Source organism: Heterocephalus glaber, unplaced genomic scaffold (genome assembly GCF_053883595.1).
Source record: "Heterocephalus glaber isolate CG9 unplaced genomic scaffold, H.glaber_assembly_v1.0 deba00001509, whole genome shotgun sequence".
In the NCBI taxonomy this organism is placed as follows: domain Eukaryota; kingdom Metazoa; phylum Chordata; class Mammalia; order Rodentia; family Bathyergidae; genus Heterocephalus; species Heterocephalus glaber.
Window position 1 is genome coordinate 2,079,930 of NW_028258325.1, and position 18,437 is coordinate 2,098,366.

At 48.9% G+C, this 18,437-nt stretch overlaps 1 protein-coding gene across 4 annotated transcripts in view; it reads left to right on the forward strand.

The window, feature by feature from the left end:
- The window catches only part of Htt (huntingtin), a 126,513-nt gene that overhangs the window by 85,190 nt on the left and 22,886 nt on the right, over window positions 1-18,437 (forward strand). For all 4 annotated transcript variants that reach the window (XM_021260365.2, XM_004847368.4, XM_021260368.2 and 1 more), the window contains 10 exons: window positions 2,811-2,933; window positions 3,389-3,624; window positions 4,504-4,646; window positions 8,513-8,720; window positions 12,286-12,433; window positions 13,953-14,132; window positions 14,504-14,680; window positions 14,961-15,037; window positions 16,060-16,198; window positions 16,974-17,096. In XM_021260365.2, the coding sequence (XP_021116024.2) occupies window positions 2,811-2,933; window positions 3,389-3,624; window positions 4,504-4,646; window positions 8,513-8,720; window positions 12,286-12,433; window positions 13,953-14,132; window positions 14,504-14,680; window positions 14,961-15,037; window positions 16,060-16,198; window positions 16,974-17,096 (1,554 nt within the window). The remainder of the gene's footprint in view (window positions 1-2,810; window positions 2,934-3,388; window positions 3,625-4,503; window positions 4,647-8,512; window positions 8,721-12,285; window positions 12,434-13,952; window positions 14,133-14,503; window positions 14,681-14,960; window positions 15,038-16,059; window positions 16,199-16,973; window positions 17,097-18,437) is intronic.

Below are 18,437 nucleotides of genomic sequence, written 5' to 3' on the forward strand. Positions count from 1 at the left end.
CCTGAGGGGGAGAGACATCACAGGTGGTGTTGGTAATGGCAAAGTGGCCATGGAAGAGCGGGGAGAAGGTCGGAGCTGGGTCTGGATATGTTCATTGGCACCTCTTGGTGGGTACTGTGGGGTGACGCTGGCATTTGGATGCAGGGCTGGAGCTGAAGAGAGACTAGCTGAGGTTACAGTAGACCAAGCCCAGCTGCAGATGAGAAGCCCCAGGCCCCAGGTCCAAAGCCTCTATGTGGCAGGGGCAAAATGCCTGACACTCGCAACTTCAAGTAGAGACTTATTTTGGCTCACAGTTTCACTGTGTTGAGTCCATGGTCAGCTTGCTCTAAAGCAGATAGGACCTGGCAGAAAACAGCTGCTCACCTCATGACAGCTGGGAAGGCAAGAAGGGAGGAGCCAGGAACAAGAACACACCCTTCCAGGTCCCACACCTGGTGACCACCTCCAACCAGGCCCCACCTTGAGACATGAGGTTTTTGAGGGATGTTTTAGATCTGAACCTCTAAGTTAGAGATCTAAGCCTCTCGTAGTCCACTCATAGGTCAGGAAGGTGTGGAGGAACCTGTGAAGGGGCTTGGCAAGGACAGCCAGTGCCAGGCCAGGAAACCACGCAGCTGTGGGGCTCCCAGAGCTGTGTTTGAGACAGGCATTTCCAGCCAGATGTGGCGGCACACACTCATGATCGCAGCACTCGAGGCTGAGGCAAGAGGATCAGGAGTTCCAGCTCCACCTGTGGCTGAGTTTGGGTGTACCATGAGCTAAATAACAAGTCCCTGTCTCAATAAACCAAAAGAAAGAAAGTAAAGAAAAAAGAAAGGTGTTTCTGGGCTGGAGATTTAGCTCAGTGGTTTCGCTGCCTGCTGTGCAAGCGCAAGGACCCGAGTTCGATCCCCAGTACCAAATAAAAAAAAGAAGGGTGTTTCTGTTAGTCTTGGGATGCACATCTGTAATCCTAGCTACTCAGGAAGCTGAGGCAGGAAGATCGTAAGTTCAAGCCCAGATGAGGCTACTTACAGAGACTGTCTCAAGTAAAATTCAAAAAATGGCTTGGAGGGCCAGGCATTTAGCTCAGTAGTTCTGGTGCCTGCCTTGCAAGCGCAGGGTCCTGAGTTCAATCCCCGGTACCCCCAAAAAAGAAAAAAAAATGGCTTGGAGTATAGGTTGGGGTAGAGCACTTGCTTAGCACGTGAGGCCCTGGGTTCAGTATCAAGCACCACACACAAACACAAGGTGTTTCATGGAGGAAAACATCTCGCAGGTACTGTGTCCACTATACTGAGTGCTCAGGGGAGCAGTTTCATGAGAAGTAGACAGGGTTGTGTTGTGACCAGATTGTGGTCTGAAAGGACCGGAAGTGAGAACAGAGAGGTGATGCAGTAGCCAGAGAGGAAAAGGGTAAATGGGGTTACACTGACAGAAGCAAGGAGCCGTGCAGATAAGCGAGAATCACTGTGCAGGACGGACAGCTGCCGTCAGTCTCTGCTGGCAGGCACAGTGTCAGGACGGGCTGGGTGAGTGGGGGCGGAGGTGGGGGACACTTGCATAGGTCCAGGCTGCAGTCTGCACGGTGTCCTTATCTTATGGTACAGCTCAGTGCTGTGGAGCTGTTACCAGGACGTACACAAGTCAGCAGGGGAATAATTGAGTATGTAAATTTAGTGGGAATATTTTGTATTCATTAAAAGTAATGTTAGAGGGCCAGGGATTTAGCTCAGTGGTTCTGCCCCCTGCCTCACAAGCGCAAGGTCCCGAGTTCGATCCCCAGTACCAAAAAAAAGAAGATAACATTAGAGTGCTGGGGATTTAACTCAGCAGCACAGTGCCTGCCTGGCAAGTGTGAGGTCCTGAGTTCAATCCCTGGTATAAAAAGAAATGTAATGTTAGAGTTTAAACCAGTTGCCTTGTGTATCAGCCACTTTTCCCATTGCTGGGACAAGATAGCTGATGCTACAGTTGAAAGGAGGAGAGGTTCATCTTGGCTCATGATTCAGTTTGTAGTCGGCTGGCTCCTAGGCAGAAGTAGCAGAGCAGAGGGGCATTGTGAGGAGGTGTTGAGCCCACGGCAGCCAGGAGGCAGTGTGGGGAGCAGCTGAGGACAAGAAAACATCCTTCCTTCCAGCCCACCTCTTGGGACCAGGCCCCAGCTCTCAGCAGCAGCTGAGCTACAAACTGAACGGTGACCCTATCCATCCGTGAGCATGGTGCCCCGCGATGCACCCACTCCAGCCACACTTAGCACCATGGGAGCTCACAGCATTCTGAAGCAAGAAAAGCAGATATGCTCCTGATGAACTTTCTTAGGACAGAACAAGAACCTCCCTACCTGTGTGTGGGTGGGTGGTTTAGGAACACGAGGAAAGGAAATAGATCCATATACCTGTTTGTTACTAACGGGCAGAGTGGTGGTCAGGTGCAGGTGCAGCAACAACAGGAAGAAGCGGCATGTGTCATGGCCCACGCACACACATAGGAAAAGATCCATGAAATCTGGGTCCCACAGTGCACAGTGACTGTGTCAGAGTGGCCACTTCAGATAATTCTTTTCATAGTTTCGTATATTTAAATCTTTCACCAAAAACAAGTATTATTTGGATGAAAATCTAAGCAAAAAGATTTCCATCATGGTGGAAAAAAAAATAGCTGCTAGCATGCTGTCCGGATAGGCTGCTTCTTTCACTGCTGAACTCAGAAGGCCTTCAGTGTGCCGGCCAGTGCTAGTGGTACCCGTGATCTTGTCCCTGGGTAAGTGGGGCTGGCGTTTCCAGGGCAGGCTCACCTGGGAATATCTGTGATGTTCAATCCCACAGATGCATATCGACTCGCACGAAGCCCTTGGAGTGTTAAACACTTTGTTTGAGATTCTGGCCCCTTCCTCCCTCCGCCCGGTGGACATGCTTTTGCGCAGTATGTTCGTCACTCCAAGCACGATGGTGAGTCTCTTCAGAGCTGCTATGGAGGTTGTGGCAGAGGATTCACATTTGCTGCCTTATATCAGGACCACACCAGGAGAAGCAGTGGTATAGGGATTTATTGGCAGAATGGTCAAATTGGGGTGATTTTTCTTTTATATAATTGGCAATTGTACCAGGCTTGGTGGCACACGCCTATAATTCCAGAACTTGGCAGGCTGAAGCAGGAGGATTGCTGTGAGTTCCAGGCCAGCCTGAACTAAAAAAAAAACCCAACCAAGACATATTATGTAAAGGTACAAATTTCCAATGATGAATGTCATTATATTGTATATCTAAAATGTACCAATAAAATTAATTTTTAAAAAGCCAACAAACAAAAAATAAAAATTTTTTCAAAATTAGCAATTGGGAAAAATTTAAATTTAAATTTTTTTCTTTCTGTAGCTGTAACTTACTTATTTTGTCTCCTTCAGGCCTCAGTGAGCACTGTTCAGCTGTGGATATCTGGAATTCTAGCCATCCTGAGGGTTCTCATTTCCCAGTCAACTGAAGATATTGTTCTCTCTCGCATTCAGGAGCTCTGCTTCTCTCCATATTTAATTTCCTGTTCAGTGATTAACAGGTTGAGAGATGGGGACAGTAATTCAGCATCAGAAGAACACAGTGAAGGGAAACAATCGAAGAATTCGCCAGAAGAAACATTGTCAAGGTACGCTGCATATCTAAACCTGCAGTCGGTGTCCTTGGGAAGTTGCGTGGTGTCTGGTGATCAGCACGTGTGGAATAACTGCTGGTCTGGCTGCAGCTCTGGGCGAGCCGAGGAAATGTGTGTTGCTGTTTTAGTCCAGCTCGCGTTTCCTGGGGCCCTTGCTCTGTGCCTCTCTTAAGGCTCTGTCACATTCTGTCTCATCTTCATTCACAATTTGACAAAGCGACTCACCGTGTGCTGGGCAGCACATAGTCTGCTCTATGCAGGCAGCAAGGCTGTGCATTGCCTGTAGAGAAGTTTAGGGTCCTGAGAGTGCGCTAAAAGTTGTGTTTATGCTTATCATGTGGTGATGCGCTCTGCGCCGTCGGTGACCAAGAGCTCCCCTTGTCAAGGATGGCGCCTACTGCGTACCTGCAGTATCAGCCTGTCTTCCCTCCCCTCCTTGACCACACGCCTTCCTGGGGCTGTGAGCAGGATTCAGGTCTTGGAAATGCTGCTATGTGGACAAGTATCTGTCTCCCACCGGAGCTCCTCTAAGTTAGAGCTACTTCTCCGAGTTGCTGCTTCCACCCTGGCCTTTGGTTGGCTGCCCCTGGTTGCCATGAGGGGAACCACACAGGGTTGCTAGGGGATGGACTGGGAGCCTGCTCAGCACCCGTGTGGGCAGGTTCCCCGGCAGCCGGTGGCCCTCTGCGCTTCAGCTGAAGCAAGTTGCTGAAGCCAGTGGTGCGCTCAGTGCCACAGTGGATGACCTGCTGCTCAGTGTGCTTTGCCTGTGTCTCTGCTTTTCCTGGCTTACTGTTAATGTTCCATGTATACTGGGCACGCGTGCTCCATAGTAGTCACCTGACTCACTCATCCTCCTCGCTTTCTTGGAAGGTTTCTGTTACAACTGGTTGGGATCCTGTTAGAGAACATTGTTACAAAGCAGCTGAAAGTGGAAATGACTGAACAGCAGCACACTTTCTACTGCCAAGAGCTGGGCACTCTGCTCATGTGCCTCATCCACATCTTCAAGTCGGGTAGGTGGGTCACGTGGACCAGCATTCGCGGTGTCCCTGTCCTGCACTGTGCGCGGAGGGCAGAAGCTGTGCTTCACATGCTTTGCCGTTGGGCAGTGTCTTGTGGTAAGAAGAGGAAATGCCCAGCAGATCACTCCTGGGTGGATTCCCCAGAAGAATGGAAAGCGGGGTGGTTGGAAGATATCACTGCTGGTGTTCATAGCAGCATTCATTGTTCACAGTAGCCCACATGGGGAAGCAGCTCAGGTGTTCATCAGTGGGCTAATGGATAAGTAAAACCTTGCATAGGGCCAGAGATTTACCTCAGTGGTGCTGCTGCCTCCCAAGCACAAGGTCCCAAGTTCAATCCCCGATACCAAAAACAAACAAAAACCAAAAAACCTTGCATATATGTAAAATGGGATACAGTAAAACCTTGGTTTGTGAGCATAATTTGTTCCAGAAACATGCTTGTAATCCAAAGCACTTGTATATCAACGTGAATTGCACCGTAAGAAATAATGGAAGCTCAGATGATTCATTCCACAACCCAAAAATATTCATATGAAAGTAATTACTATACTGTAATATAATGCAAAATAATAAAATACAAAATTTTAAACAAAATAAATTGACCTGCACTTACTTTTGAAAACCTTCATGGCTGGTGTGAGGGAGACGAGAGAGGAGGGTTATTGTGTAGTGACTATCACTAGCAGAGTCAGTCACTGCTATTGATTGGCTCAGTGGAGTCCTTTTCTTTTCGTCTTAGATAGGGAACCTATCCATTGACGACTTGCTTTTGCCTCTTTTTGAGGATTTCACAGAAATACGATCATCATTGTTGTTAAACAGATTCATCACTCACACTACCACAGCCTTATTTGGTGGTACTTTTCTACACAATTTTGGACAGTTGTGAGAGATTCCTCTGCCTTTTTCTCCTCTGCAGAAAAGATCTCTTCCATAATCTCTTGCTGTTGGGAGATGATCATCACAATCTTGCGGAAGGAGAGAGGGAGAGAGGGAGAAAACCACTGGCTCAGTTGTGATAATGTGATGTTCTACTTACATTGCAAGACATTGTTTGTTTATCAAGTTAAAATTTATGAGAATTGTTTGCTCTTATTGCAGAACATTTGGAGAACAAGTTACTCGCAGTCCAAGATTTTACTGTATTTTTCAGTCTGAAAAAGGAAGGAAATTTTTTTTTTTTGATACCAAGGATCGAACTCAGGACCTTGCGCATTCGAGGCAGGCCTGGAACCACTGAGCTAAATCCCTGGCCCTGGGAAGGAAATTTTAACATAGGCTGCAATATGGATGAGTCTTAAACTTAAAATAAGCTGGACACAAAAGGACAAATACTGTATGACTCCACTTGCATAAAACAGAGTACTCAGAATCATTATATTAGCCATCTTTCCACCCCGGGACAAAATTCCTGGCATCCGCAACTTAAAGGAGAGGCTTAGTTTGGCTCTTGGTTTCAGGGAGTTCAGTCCATGGTTGGGTCCAAGGCAGAAATGGCATGGTGAAAGGACACAGACAAGAAAAGTTGCTCAACCCATGAAGCAGAGAGAGAAAAGAGAAGTGGAGGGGGCGGTGGGGAGGATACACCCTTCCAGGTCACCCCAGCGACTACTTCCAACCAGACCCCATCTCCTAACAGCACATTCTGCTGGATGAATCCACTGATGAGTATAGTACCACCATGATCCAGTCACCTTCCAGAGCCCCCTTCTGAGCACAGGAGATGTGTAGGGGACATTTTAGATCTAAACCATAATAATTGTAGAGGTAGAAAGAATGGTGGTTGCCAGGGGTCAGAGAGAGGGCAGATGGAGAGTTGTTTAATGGGTGCTGAGGTTTAGTTTTACAGAAGTAAAGAATGATAGAGATGGGTGGTGGTAATGGTTGCACAAATTTATGAATGTATTTTCTGCCAGTACTGTATCCTTAAAAGTGGTTAAGACCAAAATGTGACGTGTTTCTCCACCGTCGACTGCAGGGCAGCTGGCTGGCTCAGGTGCACTGCGCCTGCGCTTCACCTGCAGTCAGCGTGTGGTTTCCACGTCCCACTCTGCTCTCCGTGTTGGCTTTGCTCCCTGCGAGGCTCCTTTCCCGCGGCAGGAGGAGCCCCCTAATGGCTCTGGTCTTAGCCTGAAGTTCGGAGTGTTACTGGCCTGACCTGTGTGGCAGGTAGTGGCTGTGAGCCCCAGTGTCCTAGCCAGCCTGGGCCAGAGAGAGGTTGAGTAGCCTTTGTTTGAGGAGGAGGATGGTTACTTTCCAGGAGAATGAAGAGGAGCAGCTAGACTAACTGATGGTCTGGGTCAGGTGTAAAAGCCTCTCAGTTTCAGTTTGGGAGGTAACTTCCTCCACAGCCAATCCACAAAACGAGAGAGACATGGCAGGACACATCTGCAGTCAGAAGCCCCTCTCTGTGGTTGAGTTTTTACACACAGTTCACGCACACGCCTTTAGAGTGAAAACTAGTCACCATTGCCAGCCCTCCTTCATCCAGTGAGGCTTACTGGATGGCAGCCCTCGGGCACTGGGGTCAGGAGCAATTCCGCCCTTGACAGTGATAGAGAAGAGAGCTGGGGAGGTGGGCAGGGTTTGAGATCGGGTTAAAATAAATCATCTTGTAGTTTTTGTTTTTTGTTTGGTACGAGGGATCAAACTCAGGTCCTTGCGCTTGTGCAGCAGGCAGTGAAACCACTGAGCTAAATCCCCGGCCCCTTCATCTTGTAGTTTCATAAAAATAGAGTACACTTAGCGTGTAAAGTTGGTAATTTGTGTTAAGCATTGCTTAAACAAAGGCAGTTTATTTTACTCGTGCACCAAAAATTGAGACCCTTAAAAAACCCAAAAACCCCCGAGACCTTTATAGTTGTTCATTGCAGTTTATAGTTCTCACAAGAGGGCCTAGTCTGAGGAGTAGCCTTGACCTCTGTTTATCTGCTGCCCTTCTTGTGGTGGCAGGAGAAATTTATCCCAGAGTTATTTGCCTATTTCAGATTGAAGCCAACATCAACGCAACAACCAAGAAAGATACCTGTCCTCCAGTTTACAAAATTGGGGCCAATCAGTATCCCTCTCTTGTTCCAAGAGGGACCAGTTTAGAGCCAGGTGGGCAGCTGGGGGTATGGAGAGGAAGTTCAGTCAGCCTCTGGATCCACAGTTATACATTCCCAGGTTCCACCAACTACCTTGGAAAATACTTGCAGGAAAGATTTGTAGCAAGGTGTGGTGGCCCATGCCTGTAATCCCAGCTGCTTGGGAGACTGACGCAGGAGGATCACAAGTTCAAGCCCGGGTAGGGCAACTTAGTGAGACCCTGTTTCAAAAATAAAAAGAGCTAGGGATATAGCTTAGCACTCCCTGGATTTAGTCACCAGCATTGCAAGAAAAACAAACTAAACTGGTTTGAGCATGTGCAGACCCTTTCTTGCCACTGTTCTCTAAGTAATGCAGTGTAACACCTGTCTACACAGTGTTTATGTTGTCTTGTGTGTCGAAAGCGATCCAGAGGTGAGTTAAAACATCCCGAGGGATGCAGTCTTGCTGAGTTCTCTGTGCAGGACTCGAGTGTGCAGGTGATGGCCGTGGTGGCTGGGGAGTGTCCTAGAAGCTGTCTGAGTTGAGGAAGACAGTGGGAGGGGATGAGCATTTGCTTTCTGGGCTGACTATTCGATGAGTGCAGTGTCTGTTTCTGCTCAGGAAAGGGAGAGTTAATTCTCTGCGTGCCAGGGATTTGAACGTGGAAGCAGAGGAAAGGGCTGCCTGTGCATCTTCGTGTAAAGTCTTCTCATAGCTAGCTGGGGTCGGGCTCAGACAAGCACAGGGCCTCTCCCCACAGTCAGCTCTGCTTTGTGTGCTTCTAGGGATGTTCCGGAGAGTCACCGCGGCTGCCACCAGACTCTTCACCAACGATGGCTGTGAGGGCAGCTTCTACACGCTGGAGAGCCTGAATGAGCGCGTGCGCTCCATGGCGCCCACACACCCAGCCCTGGTGCTGCTGTGGTGCCAGATCCTGCTGCTCGCCAACCACACCGACCACCACTGGTGGGCAGAGGTGCAGCAGACACCCAGGTAGGTGCTTGCCCTGAGACGCCGAGTAGCCTGAGGTTGGGCTCCTGTGGGGACGTTTCCATCTTCATTTTTCATGGGCCTTTGTAAGCTTTTGGCTGCATATTAATCTTCCTTGGGCCCTATATTGTGAGGAGAGATGTGTCCAAGAACAAGCTTTCAGCATCACAGCCCCTGCTTCCCTGTGGCTTTCTTGGGCAAGCTCTTTGACACTGTTCCATCTGTGGGTCCCGCGTTGGGCTGTGCCCCTCCTGCTAGGCTCTAGCATGCAAATTGGTCCCACAGCCAGACATGTTGCAATGTCTTAACTTCATTAGGAGTTAAATGTGGTTCTGGTTATTCTTAGGTAATGAAGTAATTATTTAGCAAATTTCAAAACGTTTTGGAAATGCTGTAGTTTTTCTAATTCAACAGACTTCCTAAGTTTCTGGTTGTGGGTGGCCCTTTTGTAAAGCGTTTCCAGGTTTGAGCTCAGCGTCCAGGTGCTCACTTGGTCCGATGTCAGAATGCATTAAGAAATGAAAGCCGTGAGCCTGCAGGGTTGGGGGTACAGGGTTTGGGTAGGGAGATGGTCCCAAAGGAAGAGAGTAGTGGGCCAGCTCCTCTGCTGGGTGCTAGAGCCCCTGCAGGGAGGCCCAGTTGCTCCTACTCTGTGCTCCATGCCGTGGGGTCTACAGGAAAAAGAAGCAGAGCTTCCTGCTCCTTGCGCTGACCACTCCGCCCAGGAGACAAACCTGAGGCAGCATTTGCCATGCTCAGAGCATGTCCTGTGCCTGTCCTTGTGACCGAGCAGGGAGACGGGAAGCCAGTGTCTCCTGGTTCTGTGTGTGACTCAGCCGCAGAACTGACGCCAATAAGGCCAGTGAGTTGGCAGCTCACTGGGGCCTGGGAATCTGCATCTCCCCAAGCTGGTGTGCTGGCCCGGAAACCACACTGAGTAGCAGGAGTGCCTCAGCATCACAGGACCAGTGCTGTCCTCTGTCCCCACTGCCAGGCCTGATGACTGAGCATTTTAGGAGCTTGTGTTTTTAACCAGCTTCCAAGACTGTCCAGTGAACACCCAAGTGTGAGTTGTGCTGCAGGACATCAGGGCAGAACCTATCACTGAGGGTGGAGCAGGTTCAGGGAGCAGGAGAAGGCCGAGTCCCAGACAGCCAGCTCTGCCCCTCCCCGATCACGCACAGAGGTTAGTGAGGCCAGAAGCCGCCCTGAAAGCGGGGCACAGGGGTGCACACCTATAATTCTAGTACTCTGGAAGGCAGTGGCAGGAGAATTGAATGTTCAAGCCCAGCCTGGGTGACTTCGTGAGATCTGTCTCCAAATAAAAAACCTTTAAAAGGGGCTGGGGATGTACCAAGTTGCCCACTGGCTTCCTTGAGTCTTCAGTGTCCTGGAGAACAGAATTGTTGTTGCATTGGACAAGAAGCAACAGGGATAGGACAGGCACGTGAGGGACTCACACTTTTGTCCTGGGTCTGGGGTAACGTACCAAAAGGGCGTTAGGGGGCAGTTGGAAATTTGTGTGTGAGCGCTGTAAACTGTTGTCTTGCAGCTGAGGAATTCCGGGTGAAGTGTCCTGAATGACAGGTTACTCATGTCACACATGTGTTGGTGTGGAGTAGTGTGTGCAATGTGTAGGGTTCTGTGTGCATGTAGCATGTGTAAAGTTTGTGTGTGTGCCTCCTTATCTAGAGTGTGCTGTTGAACACAAAGGTGACAAATGTGGGTGGCTGAGGATTGAATTATTCCTTCACTGTCCTTGTTGGCCTGTGTTTGCAGTGTGAATGTGAAGAGGCCTCTGGGACGGCCCTGTGCGCAGCTCTGGAAGGCTCTGTGGAGCAGGTGGAGCTATTGGGAGTGGGCGGGAGGGACGGTTTCTGATGATGGGAGCGTCACAGATGAGTGTAGAGAAGAGGGTCGCCTTGGGTTGGTGATCTAAAGATACTGGCAGCATTGTAGTTGTTAACTTACTGCCAGTGTTTCAGAGTTGAATTGCCCTTTCGTGATTTTGCCCATATGTTACTAATGGTAGGAAAGCCTTTCTCTCAGTTGCTGGCTCAGACCCCATCCTCAGGCCCTGCCAGGCTGCTCTGCGCTGGGTTGGCCTTGGGATCTGCCCTTACCCAGCCCTCGCCCTCTTCAGTGACCAGGGTCAGGGCCGCACCTGGGCATTTTATTTGTGTGAAGATTTTACTAATGACTGTCTCGCCTGGGATTTAGCTCAGTGGTTTTGCCGCCTGCTGCGCAAGCGCAAGGACCCAAGTTCAATTCCTGGTACCAAAAAAAAAAAAATCAACTTTGTCGAGGTCTGATTAATGTTCAATAAAATACTAATGACTGTCTCTTCTACTAGATTATGAACCCCAAGGAGGTGGGACCTGTATCTGGTTTAGCACACGTGCACAAGTACATGCACTTACATGCACGCGTGCGCACACAAGTAGTCCCAGCAGTAACTTGAATTAGTGATTTAATTACTTTGACAGTGGAAACAATACTAATATACTGGTAAAGACCTTCTTCTACATGTAGATTAACACTGTGAAGTGTTGTTCTCAGGCAGTGATAAACCTATGGCATGTGTGCCCAACAAGGTGTTTGTTAGCATTGAAGGCTCTAAAAGGTTCGGCATCACTGTTCTAAGGTCTCTGTTCGTTTCAGCTTTCCAGGAAGTTAATAACATACCCAGTGTCCCAAGTTAATACACAACACATACCTAGCCCTCCTCACTCTTCTGTTTTACCTTTTGGGCAGTCCAGCTCCCAAGAGGGCAGCAGGCAGGTCTCAGGCCATGCTTGGGTGGTAGTATGGCTCCAGAAGTCCCACTCAGTCTCTGCTCTCTCATCCTCCTTTTCTGGACTCACCATGGATTTATGATTTGCTTTAATCTGTCTCAGTGTTGGGTGGGCTATAAGGGTCCTGCACCTGTGGTGCCATGGGCCACATATTGATCACTTCCCAGCTCATCCCCGTCTGAGTGCTACAGATGTGGTCAGCCTGGACTCGGGGTGTTCATTTGCCACAGCAGCTGTCCTGAGGTTGGGGGTGGGGATTGTACTGCTACACTGGGGCTAAATTTGAATGGATGCTGGACCTCTTAGTATCTGCTGCAGACACCCCCTGCTGTCCTGCAGAGGCTCAGTGCTCTGTAGCTGGGAGCGTGAATCACATGGGCAACAGAAAAGGCAGGTTTTGTGTTTGGCAGCTTTTTAATTGACATGATTTCGAGGAAAATGCACTTTTGTACCAACTGTACTCAGGTAATGGGCAGTGCCATCATTTCAAGCAGTTCCTTCTTAACCGTTGTGGTCTCTGCTTTCCCAGCTCCACTGCTGGATTCTGTAGAAAGAGAATCTTACAGGGTGTGGCCTTTTTGCTGGATTTTGCCATTCAGCTGCAAAGTCCTCTGTGTGCCTTAGTTTTTCTGTTGCTTTGTTGGAGCCCAGGAACAGATACCTGAACGCCTGTTACACACACGCCATTCTGCCGTGGCAAGGTCGAGAGTAAGACAAGCAAGACACGCTGTCCCGTGCCAGTCACACCCTCAGTGCCTCTGTCACCTCCGTAGGAGACACAGTCTGTCGTGCACGAAGTCACTCAGCCCCCAGGTGTCCAGCGAGGAGGAGGAGGAGGACTCTGACTCAGCCGCTCAACTGGGAATGTGCAATAGAGAGATCGTGCGAAGAGGGGCCCTCATTCTCTTCTGTGATTATGTTGTAAGTTTGCAGACGCCAAAATGGAGAGGGGAGGCGGGCCACATGTGGACAGTGCTGTGTGGACCCTCTGGAGACCATGTTGCCCACTGTCCCATCAAAACTGAGCCGGGGATTTGGCTCAGTGGTGCTGCCACCTGCTTTCAAGCGCAAGGGCCTGAGTTCTATCCCTGGTACCAAAAAAACAAAAAATTGAAAAGTGCGGGGTAGCATTTAGTCCACTGTGATGTGTGATTAAAGGCAAGTGTGACCCTCCTCTTCCAGGTTTCCTGGGGCTCTTTGGGGCTCCATGTCACTGTCACTTGGGCAGCAAATGCCCCAGAACTGCTCTACTTTTGGTTGAGGGCAGCACTTGAAGGGTACATAATTTCAAAAACAAGCATAGTGTGTTGAGCATAGTGGGGTTCTGATTTAAATTTGTTTTCAAAAAGTGTTATTCCTTGTTAACATTTTAAAATGGATTCTTGTTTGAATGCCATTTTTAAAAACTTGCTTCTGTGGTGTTTTTAATCACAAAACTACCATCACATGCTAATTAAAAAAAAAAATAAAACAAGTAAACAGAAGAAAATAAAATGTTCTGTAACTAGTTTCAAAGATAACTGGCTGTTGAGTTTGCTTGGACTTAATGCTTTGTCCATGCCTGTGTCAGAGAGCACACGTCTCTCTGTTGTAAACTTGGCTTGTTGTCCCATAGCAAACTGTTAGACAGAAGGGGGGCTGACTTCAACTAAATGTGATCATGGAGATCTTCCATGGTGACAGCAGTTTACTAACTTCATGTTTTGCTTCACATTTGAAGCATTTTTTCTGTCTTGTTTCACTTTAGAGAATTGACTATATAATACTTTTGTAGAAATATAAGAAAAAGAGATAGCTTCATAAATTAATAGTCAAGTAATCCTAGATGAAAAATATTAATCATTAAGTGGATATCAAGAAATTGATCTCATTTGGGTGTCTGCCTAGGAGGTTTAGAATTAAGATAAAAAGGCTACACATGTTTAAAAATAGACATTACATATCTCCTTAAGTAAAATTTGTTTCATTTAATGTGCGAGGGGCTCCATCCATCTTTTGGATTCAAGAGTTCTGTGAAAACTGTCCCAGTTACAGTGGACTTTTTCCCCACTGAACTGTCACAGAGTGGCCAGGCTAGAGCCTGGGAGGTGCAACAGTTGCTGTGACAGGAAGTGCCCCTTGTTCCTGTGCATACTGGTGGTGCTTCAGGCCTGTCAGTCAGCTCCGGGACAATTACCTGCTCCAGCCGCCCAGGGGTCATGCCTGCTCTGTGGGCAGGCCACTCCGTGACTGCTCTGTAGAACAGAACTCGTGTTCTTCTGGTCCTTTGACCTTTGGCCATTTACCTAGTCGCAGCCTCTGCCGCAGCTTGTGTTTCAAGGTGATGGGTACTATTAATTGTGCTTTTGTGCCTCTTCAGTGCCTCCTCCTCCCTACCCTCTCTGCTTTCTCTGTGGGATTACATCATGCTTGACAATGGATTGCATTGCATCTTTTCCAGTGTCAGAACCTCCATGACTCCGAGCACCTAACATGGCTCATTGTGAACCACATTCAAGATCTGATCAGTCTTTGCCATGAGCCTCCAGTGCAGGACTTCATCAGTGCCGTCCATCGGAATTCTGCCGCCAGTGGCCTTTTCATCCAAGCAATTCAGTCTCGTTGTGAAAATCTTTCCACTGTAAGTCTTCATTCTGCTGACTCTCACCAGTCGGCTTCCTGTGTCTTAAAAATGAAGTCCTGGGACTTTCTTTTTGTTGTTGTTGTTGTTTTTTTGGTACTGGGGATTGAACTCGGGTCCTTGCGCTTGCGAGGCAGGTGACGGAACCACTGAGCTAAATCCCCGGCAAGTCTTGGGACTTTCTAAGTGCTGGTTTCCAGTTGCCCAAGTACTCAGCTCCAGGGCTGGGGATTTAGCTCAGTGGTTCTGCCATCTGCCTTGCAAGAGGAAGGTCCCGAGTTTGATCCCCAGTACCAAAAAAAAAAGAAAGAAAAAGATAACTAAGAAGTCAACCAAGTACTCAGCTCCCATCTTTCTTCTCTGAATGCTAGCCAACCACTCTGAAGAAGACGCTGCAGTGCTTGGAAGGCATCCACCTCAGCCAGTCGGGCACCGTGCTCACACTGTATGTGGACAGGCTCCTGGGCACCCCTTTCCGAGCACTGGCTCGAAGGGTAGACACCCTGGCCTGTCGCCGGGTAGAAATGCTGCTGGCTGCAAACTTACAGGTATAGCAGAAACATTGGTCCTGTTTTACATCAAAGCTGAGCAGGGCGGGCAGATCGTTTGTCTGGTTTTTCTTCTGCATAGGCTCAGTCTCACTGTGGCCCCTGATAGGAATGTGAGGGCCTTGTACAAATGTGTCATTCATTCTGTGTATGTCTGATCCAGCTTCTAGTCTGCCTGTGCTCCCATAAGCTGCACACACTAGCCTGTCCTTTCTAAGTGATATCCTTTCTTAGTTACCTTACATGCCTCAAACCCTCTGATGTGTTCTTACCTATTTAGAGCAGCACAGCCCAGTTGCCAGCAGAAGAACTGAACAGAATCCAGGAACATCTTCAGAGCAGTGGGCTTGCGCAGAGGTAATGGTGTCCCATGGTGGTGTTGTCCTTCAGATTGCCCAGGACATAAAGACTTAGACTTGTATGAGGGCAGATTGGCAGGCTGAGAAATAGGCCTGCTTTGTAGGTGGGTTTCCTGCAGAAATGCCACCTTAGAAAGGCTTCCCGCATAAAATAAAGAACGCCTGGCGGCCTCACATCTGCTGCAGGTGTGGAGGACGCCTGCGCCCTCCTGGCTGCCCGGGGCTTGTAGATGCTGCTGTTGGCTCTGTCACTGCCCTGGGAACAAGTGGGAATCTGAGCTGTCAGCTTTATTGTAGCAAAACCAAAACACATCCCAATTTCTCGATAAGAGTGATGAATCTAAAAGCATTATCCAATTCTTGGCATGCAAGGATCATTTCTACATCTTGTTAAAGTTGTGTCTCTTCATAGCTGTTCAGGCATCTAATTCTGTTTGAATGTCTTTGCGAAGCCTTTATCAGAAATGCTTGCATATGTAATGTGGACATATTTCCATGACTGTAAAATAAAGTAAGAGCATCTTTTGTCCTTCCCTCCACTGCCTGGAGGAAAGCGTGGGTGTGAGAGAATGCTTCTGCCATGAAGGCCAAGATTATAAATGCCCTGGGCCAGATGAGGGGGTCCTTTTATGAAATGACCTTTCATAATGATATAAATTGTGTTCTTTTGAGAGAATGAATAGTTTGTGCACTTGGGTCTTAAAGAGATGATGTCTTTTTCCTATACAATATTAAGAATTCCTGCATTAGCCAGTATACCTTGTATTGCCTATTGCATTGATATAAACAAAATTTCTGGAAGACGTCAGTGAGGTGTAAACTGTGATGATATGAAGTAGCCGAGGCCTTGAATTTGCATCCTAACCTGCAGGAGTGTTGAAGGGAAGCTTTCAGATGAGTTACTTTGAGGAACTGCTTTTGTTCCTTCCTGGTGGTGTGTGTCTCTGGAACCATGCTTTGCAACACAGAGACAAGGATGGAGGCTACTGTGCTGCAGCTTCATCTGTGTTTGTGTTTCAGACACCAAAGGCTGTATTCCCTGCTGGACAGGTTCCGTCTTTCCACTGCACAAGACTCACTCAGCCCCTTGCCCCTGGTCACCTCCCACCCGCTGGATGGGGATGGGCACATGTCCCTGGAGACAGTGAGCCCAGACAAAGTGAGTGTCGGGTTGGTTTGTGTGCGATGCCTGGGAGACGCTGACTCCTCAGTCATCCTGTGGCACGAGGGAGTGTGCAGGGGGCCTCACGCTTGGCTTAGGTCATCAGCAACTCTGGTTGGGAACTCGGGGGGAGACATTCGGGGGCCATAAAGGTCCTAGTGAAAAAAGCAGTGCTGATGCATCAGATTGGCTGGTGGGGTGTGGGTCAGGAGGCTGTGGTGTGAGGAGAGGCCTGCACAGTCTGGTCCCCGCTGCTGGGGTTGTGAGGAGTCTTGTCAGGGGGCTGGGGGTGAACCACGGCCTGGCCTGTGCAATGTGCATGTTCGTATACACACCTGTACTCTCAGCCCACTTCCCTGTCCCAATGTGTGTACCTCCTGTGAATCAATGCTGCTACTGCCACTGCCACCAGCCCTGGAATATTATCATCACCTTCACCACTCACACCTTGGAGTTAGGGGCCAAGTGGGTCCTGTGGAGAGATGAACCAGGTTCTCAGAGACCTGCAGCCTCCCAGAGAGCCATGCCAAGCACACATATCAGTGAGGGTGGTTGGTGCTGTGGCATGTAAGGCCGAGCCAGGGGCTGCTGAGCCTTGGGACTTGGATGAGTTTGGATGGACTTCCGGAAAGGCCCAGGGAGGGAGCATCGAGTGCCAGGAAGAGGCAGTGGTCTGGTGAGCTTTAAGCCAACCAGGGGCCCAGTGTTCCAAGGACAAGAAGCCCTTGACTGCCTGCCTGCCCGCACTCCCTTATCCATCTTCTTCTGCCAGGACTGGTACATCCGCCTTGTCAGGTCCCAGTGTTGGACCAGGTCAGATGCTGCACTGCTGGAAGGTGCGGAGCTGGTGAAGCACCTCCCCGCCGAGGACATGCGTGTCTTCATGATGAGCTCGGTAGGGCAGTGGGACCCTTGGTGAGGCTTGTCATGTCCCATCTCCCTGTGACTGATGTACCCCAGGCAGGAACACTAATCCAGATAAAGATAGCATGTGGAGGCTTCTACTCTGATGGGGATTCCAGGGGGCCTTCAATGAAGATGGGGACCACACATAGGGAGACCTGTTCCCGACAGGGACATCATGGGGGCAGCTCTAATCCAGATGGAGTCCACACTGGACTGAGGGACTACTCCAAATGGGAGCAATTTGTTAGTTATTTCAACCACTTTAGGCTTCAAAAAGGCGAGTTGTTTTTAACTCAGCTTTTCCAGCATGAAAGGAAACACAGTGGCCAGTGCCGCCAGTTTTTTGTCACCGTGTCACCGTAGTGAAGCGCGGTGTGACATTAGTGTCATTATGCATGAGTCCAGTAGCTTTCCCGTGGTGTCCTGGAAACTGATCTTAAGTAGTAGAGAGGGACCCTGCCCCTGTGCCTGGAGTGAGACTCTGCCCAATTGCCCCCAGGTATTAGCAGAGCAGCCTGGAGGCTGTGCACGCATGGGTAGCCCTGTCCTAGAATCCCTGGGCAGGTCCTGGGAGGAGTGGGCCCCTCTTTGAGGTGTCCCTCAACCCTGGGAGGCCTCAGACCAGTGAGGATGAAGAGCTGCCTGGACCTTGTTGTGTCCCAGCCCTGCCTGGGAATGGAGAACCGGGCATGTGAGTGCAGCCCAGAGTGAGAGCTGAAGGGTGGGCTGGGTGCTTCAGTGAGCAGTGCTGGCCGTGGTGTGAAGCCCAGCTGGCATTTGGCTGGTCAGGAAATGTCCTCAGAGGCAGCAGAGACTCAAGGGAGCCCACAAGAGCCAAGATGGGTTTGCTGAAGTTCAGCTCTTCTTAAGCGCTGTGCAATAGGAGCTTCTTTACTAAATGGTAAATTTGCTCGCTGACCAGTGTATTAGGGTTTCCAGATGTGCTGAGTGGGCTTTTAATAGCTTTAAAGCTTCTAGCTAGAACCACAGAAACATTCATTTTGGGTACTCATGATGAAATGTGCTTTCTGAATGTTAAATCAGTGTTCTGTCTGCAAAAAGAGTCCTTAATGACTAAAAAGTTGGCAAACCACATGGTACAAATTGTCCAATGAACTGATCTTTTTCCAAGCAATGTTTCAGCATTTAGATGCCACTTTGGCTTATTCTGGCTGCTTTTGCACAACTTTCTCAAGCTGCAGGAATGTTTGGTATCATACTTATTTCTTGGATGACACATTAGCCTTGATGCTATGCTTCTATCAAATAAAATTTGTATACTGGAATTTTTATTTCAAAAGATCTAAGAGCATAAAATATAAAAACATTA